The sequence below is a fragment of the Erinaceus europaeus genome, chromosome 7, assembly GCF_950295315.1.
Source record: "Erinaceus europaeus chromosome 7, mEriEur2.1, whole genome shotgun sequence".
Taxonomy (NCBI): Eukaryota; Metazoa; Chordata; class Mammalia; order Eulipotyphla; family Erinaceidae; genus Erinaceus; species Erinaceus europaeus.
In genome coordinates, this window is record NC_080168.1 from 80,547,041 (window position 1) to 80,570,478 (window position 23,438).

General features: G+C 38.7%; 1 protein-coding gene across 7 annotated transcripts in view; it reads left to right on the forward strand.

Moving 5' to 3' along the window:
* The window catches only part of CYSLTR2 (cysteinyl leukotriene receptor 2), a 50,016-nt gene extending 26,788 nt beyond the window's left edge, over positions 1 to 23,228 (forward strand). For 5 of the 7 annotated variants that reach the window (XM_060193454.1, XM_060193451.1, XM_060193455.1 and 2 more), the window contains 3 exons: positions 9,852 to 9,923; positions 18,857 to 18,947; positions 21,548 to 23,228. In XM_060193454.1, coding sequence (XP_060049437.1) covers positions 21,598 to 22,587 — 990 coding nt within the window. In that variant the 5' untranslated portion in view covers positions 9,852 to 9,923; positions 18,857 to 18,947; positions 21,548 to 21,597 and the 3' untranslated portion in view covers positions 22,588 to 23,228. The remainder of the gene's footprint in view (positions 1 to 9,851; positions 9,924 to 18,856; positions 18,948 to 21,547) is intronic. The other 2 variants (XM_060193452.1, XM_007521233.3) reach the window with 1 other exon arrangement.
* Positions 23,229 to 23,438: the final 210 nt, after the last annotated feature.

The window sequence follows — 23,438 nt, forward strand, 5'->3', positions numbered from 1 at the left end:
AAAGCAAATTATATACATATTTATATATATTTTATATACATGTACATAATATTTAACCAACAAAAAGCTTTTATACAAGTTTTTATTTTGTATTAATTCAAGTGTATCTTTTACTTATAGTTTTTATGTTTCAAAAATCACTGCTGAAATACAATTAATACTGAAGAATGTTTAATATTATGGATAATATCACTATATTTACTTTACTTTATTTAATTATTTATTTATTTTCCTTTTGTTGCCCTTGCTGTTTTTCATTGTTGTTGTAGTTATTATTGCTATTATTGATGTTGTTGCTGTTAGATAGGACAAAGCGAAATGGAGAGTGGAGGGGAAGACAGAAGGGGAGAGAAAGATGGACACCTGCAGACCTGCTTCACCGCCTGTGAAGCGACTCACCTGCAGGTGCAGAGGCGGAACTCAAACCAAGATCCTCTCGCTGGTCCTTGAGCTTTGCACCACGTGCGCTTAACCTGCTGCGCTACCGCCAGACTCCCACTATATTTCCTTTTTTCCACCCACCATTTCTTTTTTTTAAAATTTATTTTTTATTTAAGAAAGAATAAATTAACAAAACCATAGGGTAGGAAGGGTACAACTCCACACAGTTCCCACCACCCAATCTCCATATCCCATCCCCTCCCCTGGTAGCTTTCCCATTCTCTATCCCTCTGGGAGCATGGACCACCCACCATTTCTGTCACCAAAGTTCTGTGTCCCCATTCCCACCTGCATAGACAACCACTATTGTTTACCCACAATCTTAAAATAGGTTGAAAAATTCTTTCTTCATACTCCTATGTTCAATTCCCTATGTTCCACCTGAGTGAAACTGTTCTGTGAAAACTGTGAGACTGTTCTGTAATTGTCCTTTACCTACTTATTTGCTTTACTAAGCATAATCTTCTCCAGTTCCATCCACTTTATCCAAGAGGACACAATATCATCTTTTTACAGAAGCTAATGTTTCATTGAGTATATGCCCCATAAGATTTTTATCTAGTCATCTGTCAAAGGGTATTTTTGATTGTTTCCAAGATTTTTCTATCGTGAATAAAGCCACTATAAACATGGGGTGCATATATCCCTTGGAATCAGTGTTCCTATATCTTTAGATAAATGCCTAGGAGTAGAATTACTGAATCATATGTTATTTCCATCTGTATTTGTTTAAGAATTCTCCATAATGGCTGCAACCCCTGCTACTACTTTTTTTTTTATTACTTCTCCTTCTTCTCCTTCTTCTTCTCCTTCTCCTTCTCCTCCTCCTCCTTCTTCTTCTTCTTCTTCTCCTTCTTCTCCTCCTTCTCCTCCTTCTCCTCCTTCTCCTCCTTCTCCTCCTTCTCCTCCTTCCCCTTCTTCCCCTTCCTCCTCCTCCTCCTCCTCCTCCACCTCTTCTACTTCTCCTTCTTCTTCTTCTTCTTCTTCTTCTTCTTCTTCTTCTTCTTCTTCTTCTTCTTCTTCTTCTTCTTCTTCTTCTTCTTCTTCTTCTTCCTCTCCTCCTCCTCCTCCTCCTCCTCCTTCTTTTTTCTCTTCACTAGGGTTATCAATATCAATAGGGCTTGGTGCCTGCACTACAAATCCACTGCTCCAAGCAGCCACTCCCCCCCCCCAATTTATTTGATAGGACAGAGAGAAATTGTACGCCCCTATAATGTCTTGTTTATAGATGGATGTTTTTCCCCCCAGCATCTATGGTTGGCAGTGTTTCTGGGCTTGTCCATCAATAAGCAAGGATTTCAAAAGTAAGTTATAGTCTTTTCAGGCTGCTCTCAACAGTTGTAGCAGTGAAATTCTTGCTGGTTTTGAGATGAAAGCAGTGGTTGTCTTCATGATTGCTTTCAAGTTTATTTATCCATCTTCTTTCTTTTTTAAAAAATTTTTTTTTAGTGAGTAAGGTGGTAGTGCAGTGGGTTAAGCACATGTGGCGCAAAGCGCAAGGACCGGCATGAGAATCCTGGTTCGAGCCCCAGGCTTCCCACCTGCAGGGGAGTCGCTTCACAAGCGTTGAAGCAGGTCTGCAGGTGTCTGTCTTTCTCTCCCTCTCTCTGTCTTCCCCTCCTTTCTCCATTTCTCTCTGTCCTATCCAACAACAACAACAACATCAATAACAACAACAGTAATAACTACAATAACAATGAAAACAACAGGGTTAACAAAAAGGAAATAAATATTTTAAAAACAGATTTCATTAAAAATATTTTTATTGAATTAATAATGATAGACAAATCCATTAAGTAAGAGGGGGTACAATTCCCACCACCAAAACTCCAGATCTCATCCCCTCCATTGGAAACTTTCCTATTCGTTATCCCAGGGGGGATAACGAATAGGAGTATCAACCCAGGATCATTATGGGGTGCAGAAGGTGGAAGCTCTGGCTTCTATAATTGCTTCTCCACTGGACATGGGCATTGCAGGTCAATCCATACTCCCAGCCTGTTTCTATCTTTCCCTAGTGGGATAGGACTTTCAAGAGGTGGGTTCTAGGACACATTGCTGAGGTTGTATATACAGGGGAGTCAGGTTAGCATCATGGCAGCATCTGCAACATGGTGGCTGTAAAGCATTAAGATATAAAGCAGAACAAATTGTTTAATAATCAGGAACCTAAAGGTAAGACTATAACAGATGAGATTTGGAGTCTCCATTTTAGAAAAAGCTAGTAGGTCTATTTTAGGTATATTCTAGGGGTTCCATGACTTTACTAATTTTACTTGATCCTGTAGGAGCCTGTGTAACCTCTATATCCCTGTAGGTCTGAGTTCACATTCCATGGTCATGGCTAGGAACATTCTAGGCTGCACTCTTTTCAGAACCAGTCTTCCTGGAGTGGCAAAGTATGTTGACCCAGCCTCCCTTTGGAGAGTGGGGCAGTCCCTACCATCATTGTTCCACATTGAGGGCAAGGTCCTGTAGAGAGGGAAGTGAGCAAGGACTCAGTAGAGTCATAACAGTGAAGAATTACATAAAGTGGGAAGAGACAATGGTCCATGTGAAGCTCCTCTGAGTTTGTTAATTGGTGTTTGTAGAAGTTATGCTTTTTGCTTTCTTATTTTTCAACTTTTTTATTATTAGTGATTTAATAATTAACAACAAGATTGTGGGATAAGAGGGGTACAATTCCCACCACCAGAGTACCATGTCTCCCACCACCCTTCCCCCCACCCTCCATTGGAAAGCTCCCTATTCTTTATTCTTCTGGGAGTATGGAGTATGCAGTATGGAGATTCAAGAGAAGTTCTTTTCCATAAGATCAACTATTTAGGTATCAGATCACACAAATGCTGCTTTGGTATGTATTTTAGAAGTGTATCTTTTCTGTGGTGGTGGCATTAGATTGCAATACAACAGAAATACAGGTTGATAGAACTCCCAACAATGCATAAGGCAGCTTCAGAAGGAGACAGATTGTGGGTGCTGGAAAAGTTTGGTCTTTTTGCCATCAAGGTCAATACTTTGGCCATCAGAAGTTTGAAGGTTTTAGAATTCCATTAGTTTTTGTTCCTCCTCTGGATGTTTGTAGACAAGGACCATGCTATTTATAAGTAAAAGGTATAGCTGTACAGTCTTTTAATGGCTATATCAGTGAAAGCTGTGTCTACAAGTTAGGATTAAAAAATTAAGTCATTTCTTTTCCCTATCATCAGAATCAGAGATTTCCAGAAAGAAAAGCATTAATGCATTCTGGGAATAAATAATAATCAGAATATCTATGTTTTGTTCAAAGGAACCTCTAGCCTTTGACTACCTTTACATCTTGCTAGGATTATGCTAATAGCTGCTAGGGCACATATTGGCAAATCCTTAGCAAAAGCCTTAAAATTGCCCTACCAGCTTATGTCACTGTCAGTTCATTTCTGCTACTGTTGATCCTCTCATGAAGAAGTTTTGCAAAACTCTGCTTTTATGATGGCTCTATCTTCATGTAATAGTAATAATAATAATAATAATAATAATAAGCATCTCTTTCCTTTCATAGTATTCTCTAATTCCATTCCAGGTGGTTCACTTCCTAACAAAGTCCCAAAACCTAGATATAGACCAGATCCCCTGAGATAGAGCATATGTTCACATGTATCCATAAACTAGGGCAAAATATATACCTGAAAGCAAAAGTACACAATAGTCTGCATTGAGTACCCCCAACACTTCATCTGCACTATTCAAGCCTTTAGGTCCATAATTGTTCAGCAATTTGTTTGGCTTTGTATGTTAACTCTCTTTTCAGCCACCAGGTTCCAGATGCCAGCATGATGCCGACCAGACTTCCTTGGACAGAGGACCCCACCATTGTGTCCTGGAGCTCCACTTCCCCAGAGACCCACCCTACTAGGGAAAGAGAGAGGCAGACTTGGAGTATGACCAGTCAACGCCCATGTTCAGCCAGGAAACAATTACAGAAGTCAGAACTTCTACCTTCTGCGTCCCTTGGGTCCACACTCCCAGAGGGATAGAGAATGGGAAAGCTATCAGGGGAGGGGATGAGATATACAGATCTGGTGGTGGGAATTGTATGGAGTTGTATCCCTCCTATCCTATGGTTTTGTTAATGTCTCCTTTTTTAAATAAATAAATAAAAATAGTTAAGCATCTCACAGTCCTTTAATTGATCATCTATTTTAGAGGGGTTCTTATAAGGGAATCTGTTTCTTAATCATTTTGAATTTGTAGATAAACACAAAAGCATATACTTTATATCAACATATCATATTTCTTCTTTCATCTCTTGTCAACTGCCAAGTCTGTGTAAAGGCAATTTGCCTTATTATTTAAATGAAATTTATTTTGGGACAAAGCTTACATTTCAAGTACAATCAGGTCAGTGATAGCATAATCTACTGGGAACTTTTTAGTTATCTTTTTTTTATTTCTTTTTTGGGGAATTGTTGTTTTACATTCCACAGTAAATATAATAGTTTGTACATGCATAACATTTCCCAGTTTTCCATTTAACAATTTAGTTATCTTTTTAATGATCAGTAATCAAAATAAAAGAGTCAATAATCAAAAGCAAAAAGAATCTATAAGTTCATGTAAGTTGCCCAGCAGAGGGAGACATGCTTTTTTTTGCTACAGATGAGGCAAGGATAGCTGAAGTTGTTTTTGTTTTTGTTTCTTCTCAGTCTCTTTCTTTCAGTCTCTCTCCCTCCCCCTTCCCCTCCCTCTTCTCCTCCTCATTTCTCCTCCTCCTCTGTCTCCTCTCTCTCATTTTGACAGGACAGAGAGAAATTGAGAGGAGAGGAAAGCAGAGACAGAGAAGGAGAGAGAAAGGGGGAGACTTGCACCCCTGCTTTACTGCTCATGAAACCTCTGCTCTTCAAGTAGGGACCTAGGGCTTAAATGCAGGTCCTTGTATTTGGTAAGGTGCACCACTTCTTAGCTCCATAGCTGGGTTTAGAATGTCACAGTGAGGGATGGTAATGTTTGAAGGGAAACCAGTGATACTTCACAGGAGGCTAGGTGGTTAATAGAAAAGTTCTAGTGTATCTATCAACAGTCTGTACAGAAGATAAGCTACTAAGTTTAGTAGAGACCCTACAACTAGTTGACTTAAGGCTTCTACAAGTCTTGTTGCAGCAACTATAGCTCTTAGGTAAGATAGCTATGCTCTAGCCATTGGATTTAATGAAAAACTGAAGTAAACAATTCATCCCTGATGATTCACATGTAACTGAATGAGACACCCAGTGCTTTTTAAGACTTTCAAAAAGAAAATAAGTTTGTGCATCTAAAGTACAGTAAAAATTCTTGATGCATGGTTATTATGGATATCATTTTTAAGATTTTAAAACAGAGAGAAAGAACAGAAACAACAGAACATCTCTGCATATGTGATGCTGGGGATCAAACCCTAGAGCTTGTGCTTCTAAGACTATAATTTTACAACTAATCAATCCATCCCTAACTACTACTAAAGCAATCTTTATATTTAAACATGAGCATGCTTTGTTTGACTAAAAAAAATAGTGTAATCCTGGAAAGATGGGTTGTCTATATTAGTACATTTTACTTTAGTATAATTATCTAGGGAAAACCACCTTTCTTTGTAGTTTTTCAATTGTTTTATTACTAATTTTTGGTAAACAAAAGCTCTTGAATATTAGTTTTAAATTAATTAAAAATCAAAGGTTTTTCAGGGATTTTAATCATTCCCATTATCCCCCCTTTCACAGGAAGAAGCAAATTTTGTTCTACCTATAAACCAAATATATATTAGGCACAGAAGTCTTAACAACAGTTTCTGTGTTCTGAATTTGGAAAAGGAAGCATAAAGAACTATTGCTTGAGAAAAAAGATATGCAAGTTAAGAAACAATTATAGGCAACACTGTAAAAACACACAATTAACAAGTTAAGAGCTTAGCATCTTTTAAAAGCGAGGTATCTTCAGAAATGATTTAAAAGTACATTAAAGGTACTGAAAATAAACAATATTTCACTGACAAAATTAATTTTTACTAATGAGAGCACTGAATAATCTAACTATATTTAAAACTCAAATTCTAATTTTGGTCTTTTGTACATTATTCATGTAATAATCAGTACTATTTATTAGTATACTTATTTGTATGTATATACACAATCACAAATATGTAGCTATATAAATTAGTAATAAATTTAAGTGTTTATAGCTTTAAATTAAATCTAAGGAGTTGGGCTGTAGCACAGCGGGTTAAGTGCAGGTGGTGCAAAGCGCAGGGACCGATGTAAGGATGCCAGTTCAAGCCCTGGCTCCCCACCTGCAGGGGAGTTGCTTCACAAGCGGTGAAGCTGGTCTGCAGGTGTCTCTTTCTCTCCCCCTCTCTGTATTCCCCCTCCTCTCTCCAATTCTCTCTGTCCTATCCAACAATGATGACAACAATAAAACAACAAGGGCAACAAAAGGAAATAAATAAATAAAATTAACTCTATATAATAACCTAATATGCATATATTAATTTTACCCTCCAATCACCTATGGAGGTGACTTAGCAGATAGAGCAAATGCTTAGCATGCTTGAAGCCCTAGTTAGATTCAAAGTTTTCATCTCTCATAAAATAAAAGAAATTTTTGGGCATTGACAGGTTGATCCATACTCCCAGCCTGTCTCTCTTTTTCTAGTGGGGCAGGGCTCTGGGGAAGTGGGGCTCCAGGACACATTGGTGGGGTCATCTGTCCAGGGAAGTCTGGCTGGCATCATCTTAGCATCTGGAACCTGGTGGCTGAAAAAAGAGTCAACATATAAAGCCAGACAAATTGTTGGCTAATCATGAACCTAAAGGATAGGATGGTTTAGATGATGAGTTGGGGGGTCTCTGTTTTGTAGATAGTTAGTAGGCCTATTTTAGTTATATTCCAAAGGGCCCGACCTGTCAATGCCCATGTTCAGTGGGGAAGCAATTACAGAAACCAGACATTCCACCTTCTGCACCCCATAATGACTCTGGGTCCATACTCCCAGAGGGATAAAGAATAGGAAAGTTATCAGGGGAGGGGGTGGGATATGGAGTTCTGGTAGTGGGAATTGTGTGGAGTTGTACCCCTCTTATCCTGTTTTTTGTCAGTGTTTCATTTTTATAAATAAAAATTATTAAAAATGAAAGAAAGAAAACTGTCTAGAGACATCTCATAACACTATAAATGGGCCTATCCTGTGACTCCTGGGGACTGGAGGAAGCTGAAACCCAGTTTGAATTTCCAGCACCACCATACATAAGAGATAAGCAGTACTGTGGTTCCTTATTGAAATAAATAAATCTTTTTAAAAATATATGTACAAATTAAAAAAATAATAATAAAGAAAATTTTAAAAATTATCTTCAGATTAACCTCTTCTGTTTCCCTAATAAACAGAAAATACAATCTAGTATATATCCTTCTATTTTTCTTTGTTAATTATTGATACTATTTTGTTCCATAGCCTGTATTTTCTTTATGCGCAAAAGATGAAAGACAAATAAAAAATTATATACTGGGGCTAGGCCATGGTGCATCTGGTTAAGCACAGACATTACAATGCACAAGAACCCAGGTTCAAGCCTCTGGTCTCTACCTGCAGGGGAAAAGCTTCATAAATGGTGAAGCAGTGTTGCAAGTATCTCTCTGTCTCTCTTCCTATTTCCCCCTTCCCTTTCAATTTCTGGCTGTCTATCCAATAAATAAATAAAGATTTTTAAAAAACTCACTAAGAAAACATTTCATACTTTAAAGAATTATTCAGCTATTTCCTGTCTACTAGCATTTATTTCATATAATTTTGATGTATAAATCTTTAACATCATTCAGAGGTATTTGCATGTTGTATTCATCTATTGCCATTTTATGATATAAAGTAAAAATTAAATTTAATGACTAATACATTATATCTGTCTTATTTAGAAATTGTCCTGATATGCAAAAAAATAATTAACTAACTAAATTAGCTGAGGTCTTAAAGTTATCTAAGAATATATATGGATGTGAGGGTGATCTGGCTGAGACATCTGTCACACCATTGATCGCCAGGGTTGATTCCCCTAATCTGGCTGGCTAGGCGGGTCCTCTTCCTTCCTCACTGCTCCATGTGTGTTCTTCCCCAACCTGCGAGCTCAGAAGAGAGCGGCCTTCCCCAATAGAGACAGACCGGTCTTGGTCGAGGGTACATGAGTAGCTGCACTCCCTTGCTAGAACCTTTAAACAAGCTCTCAGAATATGTAAATAATCATTTTAGAACATATCCTTATGATGTATAGTAATGTAAGAATTCCACACAATTAAACTTTTAAAATATTTATTTATTATTGGATAGAGACAGAAATTGATAAGAGAGGAAAAGAGACAGAAAGACATCTGAAGCCCTTCTTCACTCATAAAGCTTCCTTCCCTCCTACAGATGGGGACCAGGGGCTTGAACCTGGGTCCTTGTGCACTATAATGTATATATTTAACCAATCGCATCACTGCCTGGCCCCAAAATTGAATTTTAAAAAGACATTATTTTCAATCATTTTAGTTAAATATAATTTTATATGTATAATTTTTCATTTGAAACAAGTAATGGAAATAGTGAAATGTTACTTAACTCAAAAAGCCAATGTAGGAAATTTAATTTGACCAAATGAAATTTAATCCTGGGGGTCGGGCAGTAGCGCTGCAGTTAAGCGGGTGGCGCAAAGCACAGCAACTGGCAGAAGAATCCCGGTTTGAGCCCCTGGCTCCCCACTTGCAGGGGGGGGTTGCTTCACAAGCGATGAAGCAGGTCTGTAGGTGTCTTTCTCTCCCCCTCTGTCTTCCCCTCCTCTCTCCATTTCTCTCTGTCCTATCCAACAACGATGACATCAATAGCAACAACAATAAAAAAAAAAAGGCAACAAAAAAGGGGAATAAATAAATGTTTTTTAAAAATAAATTTAATCCTGACCTTTTGAATGGAATATTGTGCTGTTTGTTACACTAGTTTCTTTTTTTAAAATATTTATTTTATTTATTCCTTTTTGTTGCCCTTGTTTTATTGTTGTAGTTATTATTGTTGTTGTCGTTGTTGGATAGGACAGAGAGAAATGGAGAGAGGAGGGGAATACAGAGAGGAGGAGAGAAAGATAGACACCTGCAGACCTGCTTCACCACCTGCGAAGCGACTCCCCTGCAGGTGGGGAGCCAGGGTTCGAACCGGGATCCTTTTGCCGGTCCTTGTGCTTTGCGCCACCTGCGCTTAACCCGCTGCGCTACAGCCCGACTCCCCTTACACTAGTTTCTTGAAGACTCTAAATCTTGCTAATGGTGTTATCTTTTTAATTGAAAAGTAATGTCCACTGTTCTATTTTTATAGAGATTATCAATAAGTATTAGTGTCCGCAAAAAGCGACATAACAATATTTTTTTTATTTTAGACATTTTGATAGTTTATCTGGACTCAATATTCCTGGAATGTGTATCAAAAAGTGAGTGACTCCATTGATCAGGTAATCTTTCATTTTCTAAAAGAGGGGGAAGAATGGTGGAAGAATTAGAAAATAAAAATGACAAGCGAATATGCTTCTAATGAATATGAAATTAATACTGAAAAAGGGTAATTGAGCTCCCTTTGAAAACAAAGGTAGTTTGAAGTAGAAAAACAGCTTTTAAAATGTTATACAAAAAAAGTAACAAAATTAGTTTTAACCCTTTGTAATTTTTTAATATCTCTAATTTGGAAGTCAGAACTTGGGGGTGAGGAGGTGATAGTGTAATGGTTATGCAAAGAGACTCTCATGCCTGAGGTCCAAAGTCTCAAGTTCAATCCCCTTGCACCACCATAATAAGCCAGAGCTGAGCAGTGCTCTGGTAAGAAAAAGAAAAAAAAAAGAGGCAGAACTTGGGGCTCATTAGGTTGAGCACAACTTAATCTATGTTCATTAGCTCTATGATTTTGTCATTTCAAGAATGCTATATCAATAGAATCGGGGTGTATATAACTTCTTGAGACTGAATTTTTCACACAGTATCATCCCCTGGAGATTTACTTGAGTTATTACATATATAAATAGCTCACTCTTTTTTTTTTATTTCTGAGTAATATCCTAAAGTGTGAATGTATACACACACACACACACACACACACACAAAACACACACACACACACACACACACACCATTGGGCACCAAGTATGCTTCCAGTTTTTGTCTTTTACAAATAAACATCTTTAGTACTTCCATCCTTTTGTCTGCTGTGGCTTATTTTGTTATTTTTCCCCCATTGACATGAGAGTTTAGAATATTGATTTGAGGGAGTCACAGCAGGTTAAGCGCATGTGGTGCAAAGTGCAAGGACCTGCATAAGGATCCCGGTTAGAGCCCCCGGCTCCCCACCTGCAGGGGAGTTGCTTCACAAGTGGTGAAGCAGGTCTGTAGGTGTCTATCTTTCTCTCCCCTCTCTGTCTTCCCCAATCTCTCTCCATTTCTCTCTGTTCTATCCAACAAGGATGACAACAATAATAACTACAACAATAAAACAACAAGGGCAACAAAGGGGAATAAATAAATATTGAACATTGATTTGAGAGTAGAAGAGATCATAATGGTTATGCAAAAAGATCCTCATACCTGAGCCTCCAAAATCCCAGGTTTAATCCTCCACACCACCATAAACCAGAGTTGAGCAATGTTCTGATAAAAAAAATAAAATATAATATAAAATAAGACAAAAAGAATATTGAGTTAAAACTGCTTCCAGTACTGTATACATTTGGTGTTATACAGTTATCTCACTATGTTTGTGCTATATCCCACAAATTTTGATATGTTGTTTCTTCATTTAACTCAGTGTATCTTTTGTCAATTTTTTTCATTTTTGTTATTATTATTATTATTGCTATCATGGTTATCACTGGGGTGCTGTGCCTGTATGACTGCACTGCTTCTGGCAGTCACTTTTGCCTTTTTTGATAGAGTGTGAGATATAGAGAGGGAGTAAGAGATAGAGAGAAACAAGGAGTAGGACTACAGAACTGCCACACCACTTGTGAAACTCCTCACCCAGCCCACTCCCCACAGGTATTCCCACGTGGTGGCTGAGGGCTCAAACCCAGATCCTTGTGCATGTGCTGTTCAAGGTGAACCACTTGTCAGCCCCTGATCTATGAATTTTTTTTAATTTCTTTATTGGGAAATTAATGTTTTACATTCAACAGTAAATACAATAGTTTATACATGCATAACATTTTCCAGTTTTCTATATAACAATACAACCCCCACTAGGTCCTCTGTCATCCTTCTTAGATCTATATTCTCCCCACCCACCCACCCCAGAGTCTTTTACTTTGGTGCAATATGCCAATTCCAGTTCAGGCTCTACTTGTGTTTTCTCTCCTGATCTTGTTTTTCAACTTCTACTTCTGTTTCTGACTTACTTCACTTAACATGAATTTTTCAAGGTCCATTCAAGATTGGCTGAAAACTGTGAAGTCACCATTTTTTTTTTTTTTTTTAGCTGAGTAGTATTCTATTGTATATATGTATACCACAACTTGCTCAGCCACTCATCTGTTGTTGGACACCTGGGTTGCGTCCAGGTTTTGGCTATTACAAATTGTGTTGTCAAGAACAAATGTGTACACAGATCTTTTTGGATGTGTGTATTGGGGATCTATGAATTATTAAGAAGTGTGTTACTTAGTTTCTAAGTGTTTGGAGATCTACCTGTTATTTATTTATTTATTTATTTATTTGCTATTTATTTCTTATTTGGTATATCTACAGAACATAACTTGGTATGATTTCAGTTTTTAGAAATATATTGATGTTTGCTTTGTGGCTTAAGATGTGGATTATAGTCATTTTTTTTTCTGTGGACAGAAAAAAGTGCAATCTGCTATTGTTGAATAGAGTATTCCAGAAATGTCTATTGAATTCTGTTGGTTGATAGTATTTTTTGAGGTTTTTTATATCCTTAAAACATTTTTTCCCTATTGGTGCCATAAATTGTTGGAAGAGTTATGAAGTCATCAACTATAATTGTGAATTTACCTATTTCTCTTTCAGTTTTTATCAGCTTTTGCTTCACCTATTTACAACTGTGTTGTTTGTATATCATAAATTTAGTGGGAGGTTTTTTAGTGGATAAACTGTTTTATGATTATTTAAAGCTCTGTCTCTGGTGATTTTTTTTTTGAAGGCTACTTTAGTTCATAATGAAATAACCACTCTTGATTTACTTTGGTTAGTGTTTGTATACATTTTTTCCCATCTCTTTACTTTTTAACCTGTGAATACTATTACACTGAGTTTTTATACTCTTTTTAAAATTTTTTTATTTTTTATTATCTTTACTTTTATTTATTGGATAGAGACAGCCAGAAATTGAGAGGGAAGGGTGGGATAGAGAGGGAGAGAGACAGAGAGACACCTGCAGCACTGCTTCACCACTTGTGAAGCTTTCCCCGTGCAAGTGGGGACTGGGGACTTGAACCTGGGTTCTTGAGCATTGTAACATGTGTGCTCAACCAGGTGCGCCACCACCTGGTCCCGAGTTTTTATACTCTTAACTGCGGTCACATCTAAGACAGAGGAATTTAGGGGCTTTCCCCATATGTTTATTTTATGAAGTGGTAACTGTTACTGGATTATTTGATATTAATTTTCAAATAAACTAAAATTACCTTAACATTTTGTTTTTAAAAGCTGTGATAATACTAGTAATAAAAGATTAGAAAAATAAAAAAGGATTCTACATACATGTACCATTAATCTGATACAATTTTATTTATAATTTCACAATTTAAGATAAACTGCTTTTAGGATTTAACTTTTGCTATTAATATCTTGTAATGTTAATGATATATTTATAAAAGCATTTGGATGACTTCTTTTTTTTTCTTTTTAAAATATATTTTATTTGTTGGATAGAGACAGAGAGAAATCAAGAAGGAAAGGGGAGAAAGAGAGAGAGTTGGAGAGAGGGAGAGACCCACATGCAGCATTGTTTTGCTTCTTGTGAAGCTTCCCCCATGCAGATGGGAACACTAAATGGTTCTTAAAGTGATGAAGATCACTATGGTCTGTTAGTCAGTATGAGACTACTATGTCATTTAATAGACAAGCTATGGAAGCCTATAAATTACTTTTCATAATGAAGATATTGTATCTTTAAATTGGGTAATATTCTTTATTTCAGTCTGTCACTCTGTTTTTAATTGTTGTATTTAGACAATTCATCTTAATGTAGTTATTGATTATTAGGAATATTTGCAATGTTATTTATTTTTTACCTGTATTATTTTCTTTCCTTCCTATTGGTTATATAAATACTTTTTAGAATTCCATTTTGAGTTATCTATTTCTGAATATCTCTTTACTTAGTTTTTTAAATATGTTCTTTTTAGTAATAATGTGTAATATATTTATTTATTTTAGATAGAAATTGAGACAGAAAGAAAGTGAGAAGAAAGAGATAGAGAGGGAAAGAGAGAACCCTGAAGCATTGTTACACAGCTTGGGAAGGCCCCCTCCCCTCTCCATGTGATTAATAGAGGCTTGAACCAAGGTTCTTGGATACTATAATTTGTGAACTCAACCAGGTGCATCACCACCTGGCCCTGTTTAGTTTTTTTTTTAATTTTTTATTTATAAAAAGGAAACATTAACAAAACCATAGGATAAGAGGGGTACAGCTTCACACAATTCCCACCACCAGACCTCCATATACCAACCCCTCCCCTGTCAGCTTTCCTACTCTTTAACCCTCTGGGAGTATGGACCCAAGATCATTGTGGGATGCAGAAAGTTGAAGGTCTGGTTTCTGTAATTGCTTCCCCGCTGAACATGGGCATTGATAGGACAATCCATACTCTCAGTCTATCTCTCTGTTTCCCTAGTGGGGAAGGGCTCTGGGGAAGCGGAGCTCCAAGGCACATTGGTGGGGTTGTCTGTCCAGGGAAGTCTGGTCGCATCCTGTTAGCATCTGGAACCTGGTGGCTGAAAAGAGAGTTAATATACATACAAAGCCAAAGAAACTGTTGGACAATTATGAACCTAAAGGCTGGGATAGTGCAGGTGAAACATTGGGGGCCCTCCATTTTGTAAATAGCTAGTAGGCATATTTTAGTTATATTTCAAAGGGCCTGTAGTTATACTGTTTTTTTTTTCCTAAGCCTGAAATCTGATATGCAGGTGAATCCTAATTATTATCTGGGAAGATGATGTCATGGCTGGAAAAAGGACCAGAAAGCTGGATCAGGGAAGAGAGTAGCTCCCTAATATGGGAAAGGGGTATAAATATTACTGTAAACCCCATCAATTTGATGTGATCTGGGGCCCATAATTAGCTTAGGAGCCTGTGTGACCTCTACATCCCTCTATCTGAGCTCACATTCTGTGGTCATGAGTAGGAACATCCCATGCTGCCCCAGTATCGACCCATCTTCCTCAGGTGTAGCATCCTCCCTTTGGAGGATGGAACATTCTCTACCATTGTTGATCCACATTGAGGGCAAGGTCCTATGGGGGCCCACAGGGGGTCTATTTTGTTGTTCCTGATAGAAATGACCAGTAACAATGGAGAGAGGCATTTATTCGAGTTCTAGGCCCATCAAGTCTGTTTGGGAATCTCAGGACTCCCAGATTAGGGCCCCAGCTGATGGAATGGCCTGATAGTGACTAAAGAGTCATTGTTAAAGTATGCCAGTCTCTTGCCCTTATTCAGCTTTTGTCCTTGCTTTGATAAGGTTAGCTTTGAAGTGAGTGAGAGAACTGTAGTAGGAAGTAGGTGAGAAGGATATCTAAGTCTAAGTGGACACTATTTCATTATAAACTTTATACTGACTCACTAAAGACTATTGTGTATTTTTGTTTTCAGGTATATATTTTGCTCTAATTTATAGATACATGTGAACATATGCTCTATCTTACAGGACCTGGCCTATATTTAGGTTTTGGGACTTTGTTAGGAAGTGAACCTCCTGGAATGGAATTAGAGACTACCATGAAAGGAAAGGTCTCACCCGAGTGATGAGGGTGAAGGGTTGGCAATCCATGCCTGATGTCTCTGGACACAGTCTGAGGTGAAGCATGCTGAGATGGTACTTGTTGCATTGATTAGGTTGGAATCAGTGGATGCAATACTGGAGGCAATAGTGGAGGCAATCATTTGGCCTGACTTGACAGATGCATGCAGGGAAGTGAGCCCCACCCCAGAGGTTCCAGGATTGGGAGAAACGTAGGCTCTATAGACGGAGTGGGAGATTACTGTTGTTTTAGGGTTTAAGAAGACAATAGATAGTTATTGCAATAATCACATTGTTTGGAAATTGGGTTAACTGTGAAGAATCCCTTTGCTAGGATTTGCTGTATCATACACACCCTCACCATATTTCATGTCCTTTGACATTGTTTGCATATAGCTATGCCACCAGTTGCTTTTGTTCTCCCTGGACTAAGCTTTTAAGAGAGTCAACATATCAAAAACTCATCCTATTTAAAAATCTCAGTCTGTGCTTTAAAAAGTTTGAGATATTTAATCAATTTTCCCCTCTCATATTAATTAAATAGTGATTTATATGACTGCAAATTGATAGTAGTGTACATAAACACCATTCCCACCACCAAAAGACTGTGTCCCATCCCCTCCCCCCGTCCCCCACCCCACCCCATGAAGCTGAACATTCACCCTCACCCTCCACCCAGGGTTTCTTCTTTGGTGCCCTACTCCAACATGTTTATTTTTTATTTTTTTTTATTTTTTATTTTTTTATTTTTTATTTAAGAAAGGATTAATTAACAAAACCATAGGGTAGGAGGGGTACAATTCCACACAATTCCCACCACCCAATCTCCATTTCCCACCCCCTCCCCTGATAGCTTTCCCATTCTCTATCCCTCTGGGAGCATGGACCCAGGATCATTGTGGGTTGCAGAAGGTAGAAGGTCTGGCTTCTGTAATTGCTCCCCCGCTGAACATGGGTGTTGACCGGTCGATCCATACTCCCAGTCTGCCTCTCTCTTTCCCTAGTAGGGTGGGTCTCTGGGGAAGCGGAGCTCCAGGACACATTGGTGGGGTCTTCAGTCTAGGGAAGCCTGGCCGGCATCCTGATGACATCTGGAACCTGGTGACTGAAAAGAGAGTTAACATACAAAGCCAAACAAATTGTTGAGCAATCATGGACCCAAAGCTTGGAATAGTGGAGAGGAAGTGTTAGGGGGGTACTCACTGCAAACTCTAGTGTACTTCTGCTTTCAGGTATATATTTTGCAGTAGCTTATGGATACATGTGAACATATGCTCTCTCTCACAGAAACTGGTGTATATCTAGGTTTTGGGACTTTGTTAGAAAGTGAACCACCTGAGATGAAATTAGAGTATACTATGAAAGGAAAGGTCTCACCCGAGTAATGAAGTTGAAGGGTTGTCATTCACACGTGAAGTCTCTGGACACAGTCTGAAGTGAAGCATGTTGAGGTGGCCATCGTTGCATTGTTTAGGTTGTGATCGGCAGATGCAATATTATTTGATATGGATTGGGAGAGGCATACGGGGAAGTGGGCCCTATCCAATGGTATAGGCTGTGTAATTGATATGCAGACTCTCTCAAAAGCCTAGACCAAGTAGATCAGAAGCAACCAATAGCACAGCTATATACAAGATACTGGGTACTGTACAGCAAACCCTAACAAAAGGACTTTTCAAAGTTAACCCAATTACCAAATAATGTGATGATAACATTAACTATCGATTGTCTTTTTGAACCCTAAGACAGCAGGAACATCACGTCTCCACTATAGAGCCTGTTTAGTTTTTTAAATGACTGTTCTAGTTAGTACACACACAGCCAACTTGTCAGTCTACTGGCATCATTATTTTATCAGTTCGAGTGAACTATGGAAGTTTGACTTTATTAATTTTATTATCTTTAGCACTTATAATGTAATTCTCTTTGGTGAAACAATTCCTAACACTCAGGACTACCTTAGTTCCATTTCAAATGGTGCACTCTCTAACAAAGGTATGATTCTAGATATAGGCCAGGGCTTAAAGGATAGAATACATTGATACACATACTCATAAGTTAGGGGCAACTATATACCTCAAAAGTAAAAATGCCCAATAGTCTGCTGATTAGACTTAGACATAATAATTGTAAAGCAAGAATAAAGGCCTAAAGAAGGCACCATAATAGTCTAATCCAATATTTACTACTTAGGCCTAGACACCCTCCTCTCATACCCCTATTTTACTTCCATCAATCACCCTGTCTACTCAAATAACTACACAAAAGAAAGAAAGCTGTATTTCCTAATCTCTCTTCCAGCACCAGCATTATTGTCACTCCTTGGTAATCTTTAGAATAAACTCCATATATAATTGGTCAATAAATATACTGGCAAAATATATATATCAACTAAAGGACAATTACTATCCCTATGACAACCTTTATCAGAATCATCAAACAAGAAATGCAGTTAAACTTAAGGTTAACTTAGACCCCACTAAAATTCTAGTTGTATTTTCTCCTTAACTTGATGCCAGACCCCATAAGCCTAATACTGGTTTGGATCCAGCAAATGACACTCAAGGCTTTAACAAATGGGAGAAAGTCTAAGCTCATCAGATAAAGAAAGGACTACAAAATATGGATAAGGGCAAGAGAATGACTCACTTTATGATGTTCTTTTTGGCCAATACAAAGACACCCCATCATTTGGGGCCCTAGTCAGGGAATCCTTGGATTCCTACATAGATATGATGGGCCTACACTTCTAATAGATCCCTTTCTCCACCAGTACCAGTCACTTCCATCACAAACATCATCATAAGCCCTCTTCTTTTTAATTTTTTTTATTTATTATTTTTTATAAGCCCTCTTCTGGTGCCTCTCCAGGACCTTTCCCTCACTGTAGAGCAACAATGGCAGGGCCTGCCCACTCTCCGAAGGGAAGCTTGGGTCATCCTGCTCTGGCAGTTGAGAAATATTGGCCCTAAAGTGAGTGCAGCCTAGAATTTTCCCAGCTGTGACTATGGGCTGTGAGCTCAGACTGACAGGGACTAGGAGGTTACACAGGCTCCTGTGCTAAATGTGAATATACATGGGTTCTAGGTCAGATTGCTGGGGCAAACCGTTAATTGTATCTGCACACTTTCTTCAAGTTTGGGAGCTACTTTCTGCCCTATTCCAGCTTTCTAGCCCTATTCTCAACTCTGACTACATCTTCCCAGACAATGTTTTTAGTCCACCTGCATATTAGCTATTAAGCTCAAACAAAAAATATGACAGTTGTGGACCCCTAGTAACATACATATAATAAACTTCCTAGCTTCTCTCCACTCTAAGATTTCTATTCTCATCTACTCTATTTCTACTTTTTGGTTCCTGTGTATTATTTAATTTTATTGTTTTATCTTGCTTTGTATATTTCTGCCTTTTAGCCACCAAGTTGCAGATGCTACTATGATTTCATCCTGAGTTCCCTAGGTAGACAACCTCTCCAATGTTTCCTGAAACCTCATCTCTCCAAAAGTGAGGTTTTACCCTAGCAGGGAAAAATAGAAACAGGCTGGACATATGTATTGACTTGTCAATGGCCAGATCCATGGGAGAAGTAATTACAGAAGCCCACCTTGTGAACCCCATAAAGAATTTTGGTCTGTATGCCCAGCATGGGAGAAATTTCAGGGGAAGATTACCAGAGGGCTCTGAACTCCAATTCCATCAATACCCCAAGGCCCATAAAGGGAAGAGGATAAAAGGATGTACATTTGGAGGTAGCAATAGGTATAGGTATGACTTAGAAAGGAATAGGAGGCAGGACCATAGGGGTAAAACGGGCAAATATATATAAATATAGGTATTTATAGAAATAATAATCAACCCATATCTGTGACCTTGGGAGACCTAATACAGTGTCAAATGGAGATAATGGGGATAAAGAACTCTGGTGGTGGGAAAGGTGTGGAATTATATCCCTGTTGTCTCATAATTTTGCAAATCAACATTGAATCACTAATTAAAAAATCCTTCCCATCCATTTAAAACCACATTTATAAGCAATTATAAAATTTGACTTAGATTAAAAGGGAGAAAAATCTATTGTATTAACTCACATTTTTATTTACTGTGTTCTTTAAGTCGGACTTTCCTTCATTAAGTCCTGTCTTAATCATTCTTTTAGGGTAGGTTTTCTCATAAGACATTCCTATGGTTTTTCATAATTTGAAAATGTTTTGATTTCTCACTTATAAAAGTTTTGCCAGCTGTATGAATTTTTTTCCCATTTTCCACAGAGGTTGATGTGAAGTCTTCAGTATAGTAGATTTAGACTGTAGTGGTGCAGAGTTCTCAGACTCAATATGGGCAGTAGACCAGAGCCATCAGATAGCTCACTTGGATAGTGCACTTGCTTTGTCATGGGCATGCCAGGCTTTGAGCCTGGTTCCCCCCCTTACTGAGGGCACTTTTGCTGCTATGGTGTCTCCTAACCCCTTATCTTTCTATATGAAAAAGCTGACCTGGAATGGTGAAGCCCCCAGTGATGACAGGAAGACAAAACAAAAAACAAAAATGCCAATAAACACTATATCTAAAGACCTAAACGTTGTTTAAGTTTAAGACTAACCTTTTTAAAAAAAGATTTCATTTATTTATTAATCAGAAAGATAGGAGGATAGAAAGAACCAGACATCACTCTGGTACATGTGCTTCTGGGGGTTGAACTCAGGACCTTATGATTGAGAGTCCAGTGCTTTATCCACTCCCCAGCTCCTGAACCACAGTTTAAGACTAACTTTATCCACATAAATTCATGTTTATTCTGAATTCTAGACATTTATTATGAGCTATCACAGGAAATATAATGTAAAGTCTTAGCCAACGATTTTTTTCTCTTTTAAATTTATTTATGAAAGGAAACACTAGAGAATGAGAAAGCTATCAGGGGAGGGGGATGGGATATGGAAATCGGGTGGTGGGAATTGTGTGGAGTTGTACCCCTCCTATCCTACGGTTTTGTTAATGTCTCCTTTCTTAAATAAAAATAAATAAATAAATAAATAAAAATGAAAAAAGGAAACACTGACAAAACCATAAAATAAGAGGGGTACAACTCCACACAATTCCCACCACCAGAACTCCGTATCCCATCCCCTCCCTTGATAGCTTTCTTATTCTTCCTTTTTTTTTTTTAATTTATAAAAAGGAAACACTGACAAACCATAGGATAAGAGAGATACAACTTGACACAATTCCTACCACCAGAACTCCGTATCCCATCCCTCCTTTGATAGCTTTTCTATTCTTTAACCCTCTGGGAGTATGGACCCAAGGACATTGTGGGATGCAGAAGGTGGAAGGTCTGGCTTCTGTAATTGCTTCCCTGCTGAACATGGGTGTTGACAGGTCGATCCCTACTCTTAGCCTGTCTCTCTCTTTCCCTAGTAGGGAAGGGCTCTGGGGAAGCAGAGCTCCAGGACACGTTGGTGGGGTTGTCTGTCCAGGGAAGTCTTGTTGGCATTATGTAGCATCTGGAACCTGGTGGCTGGAAAGAGAGTTAACATATAAAGCCAAACAAATTGTTGACTAATCATGAACCTAAAGGCTGAAGTAGTGCAGATGAAGAGTTGGGGCAGGGGTTCTCCATTTTATAGATAGCTAGTAGGCATATTTTACTTATATCCCAAAGGGCCTGTGGCTATACTGATATTGGGGCAACTTGGAACGTTCCTACTCATGACCACAGATTGTGAGATTGGATCTACAGGGATGCAGAGGTCACATGGGCTCCTAAGTGGAATATGGGCCCCAGACCACATCAAATTAATGGGGTTTACAGTCAACAATATTTATACCCCTTTCCCATATTTGGAAGCTACTCTTCCCTGATCCAGCTTTCTGGTCCTTTTTCCAGCCATGACATCATCTCCCCAGACAATAACTTGGATCCACCTGCATATCAGATGTCAGGCTCAGAAAAAAACAAAACAAAACTAGTATAGCCGATGATTTTTATGACTCAAGTTTCAGAGAAAAACTAGTATTTCTCCCTGTTTCACTAAAACCTAGTGAAGGTGTAACCAAGCAGTGAGCAAGAAGTAAATTTTTGTGTCTGTTTCTTTTTAATTTAGCAGTGGAAAAGGACTCCATCTCTTTGCCTCCATCCATCTCCATTTCAGAAATGGGACCCAATGGCACCTTCAGCAATAACAGCAGCAACAGGAACTGCACAATTGAAAATTTTAAGAGGGATTTCTACCCCACTGTGTACCTGATAATATTTATCTGGGGAATCCTGGGAAATGGCTTTTCCATATATGTTTTCCTGCAACCGTATAAGAAATCCACACCTGTGAATGTTTTCATGCTAAACCTGGCCATTTCAGACCTCCTATTCGCAAGCACACTGCCCTTCAGGGCTGACTATTACCTCAGAGGCTCCAACTGGATATTTGGGGACCTAGCCTGCAGAATTATGTCTTACTCCATGTATGTCAACATGTACAGCAGTATCTACTTCCTGACTGTGCTGAGTGTCATTCGATTCCTGGCAACTGTGCACCCCTTCCGGCTTCTCCATGTCACCAGCATCAGGAGTGCCTGGGTTCTCTGTGGGGCCATATGGGTCCTTATCATGGCCTCTTCAACAGTGCTCCTGAAGAGTGGCTCTGAGCAGAAAGGCAACACTACCTTGTGTTTAGAATTGAATCTCAAGAAAATTGGTAAACTGCAGACTATGAACTACATTGCCTTGGTGGTGGGCTTCCTGCTGCCCTTCTTCACACTCAGCATCTGTTACTTGCTGATCATTCGAGCTCTTTTGAAGGCCGAGGCTCCAGAATCAGGCCTGCGGGTATCTCATAGGAAGGCACGGACCACCATCATCATTGCCTTGATCATCTTCCTCCTGTGCTTCCTGCCCTATCATGTACTGAGAACCCTCCATTTGGTTGTATGGAAAGCGGGCACTTGCACAGACAGGCTGCATAAAGGTGTGGTCATCACACTGTCCTTGGCAGCAGCCAACAGCTGCCTCAACCCTCTGCTTTATTACTTTGCTGGGGAAAATTTTAAGGAACGATTAAGATTTGCACTAAGAAAAGGTCACCCACAAAAGACACAGTGCAGACTTCCTGTCTGTGTGTGGTTGAAAAAGGAAACACCAGTGTAAGGGGTTGTTAGGTGAGATTTGTTCTTGTACCCTCTTATCTAAGTTGACCTTTATTTACAACATTCCCAAATGACAAGAAAGTTCCCGTTGCCTTTCTCTTGCCAGTAGATTGTCTCCAAAAGACCTTGTTATTTTCACCATTCCCAACAAAACTTGACACCCAACATTTGACTAATGATGGCTTTTCTTAATAGGCCTACTTCCAAATTTTCATTTGATGTGTTTTCAGATGCTATTGAATCTAAATGACAAATGCAGGCAGAAAAATTCATAGTAGTCATCAATCTGAAATGTCAAACTAGGGGGGAAAGCTGAGCACAGTGAAGGCTGCTTATGATCAGATTCTAAACCACATCTCCAGCTATCCAGACATTTTAAAATTCTTGACTTTAAGATAAGCTCAATTTTCCCAGCTCCTTAAACTCCTCCTTCCTCTTCAGTCTCCCCTGAGATGCAGCCAATTAACAAAGCTACTGGAAGCCCCAGAACAGATAGGAAAATTATCCTAAGATATCAGGGGGAAGACTCATACTTGAAGAGGAAGCCTGCCTTCTAGCAAGGCATATTGAAGAGCCCAAACAAAAACAGTGAAAGAAAAAAGGGGAAGAAGACTGTGGCTGGTGAAACAGAGCTGCTGAAAAGGGTGTGGTGGGCAGGGGAAGAACTTTCTTTTGCACTGAGAGAGAAGTTGTAGCATAGTAAAATCAAAATAGTGAGGTGTGTGTGCGTGTGTGTGTGTGTAAAATAAGGAAGATTGAAATGGATAAAGTGTTGGGCTCTCAAGCATGAGTTTCCAAGTGCAATCCCCAGCAGCACATGTACCAGAATTATATTCTGCTTCTCTTTCTCTT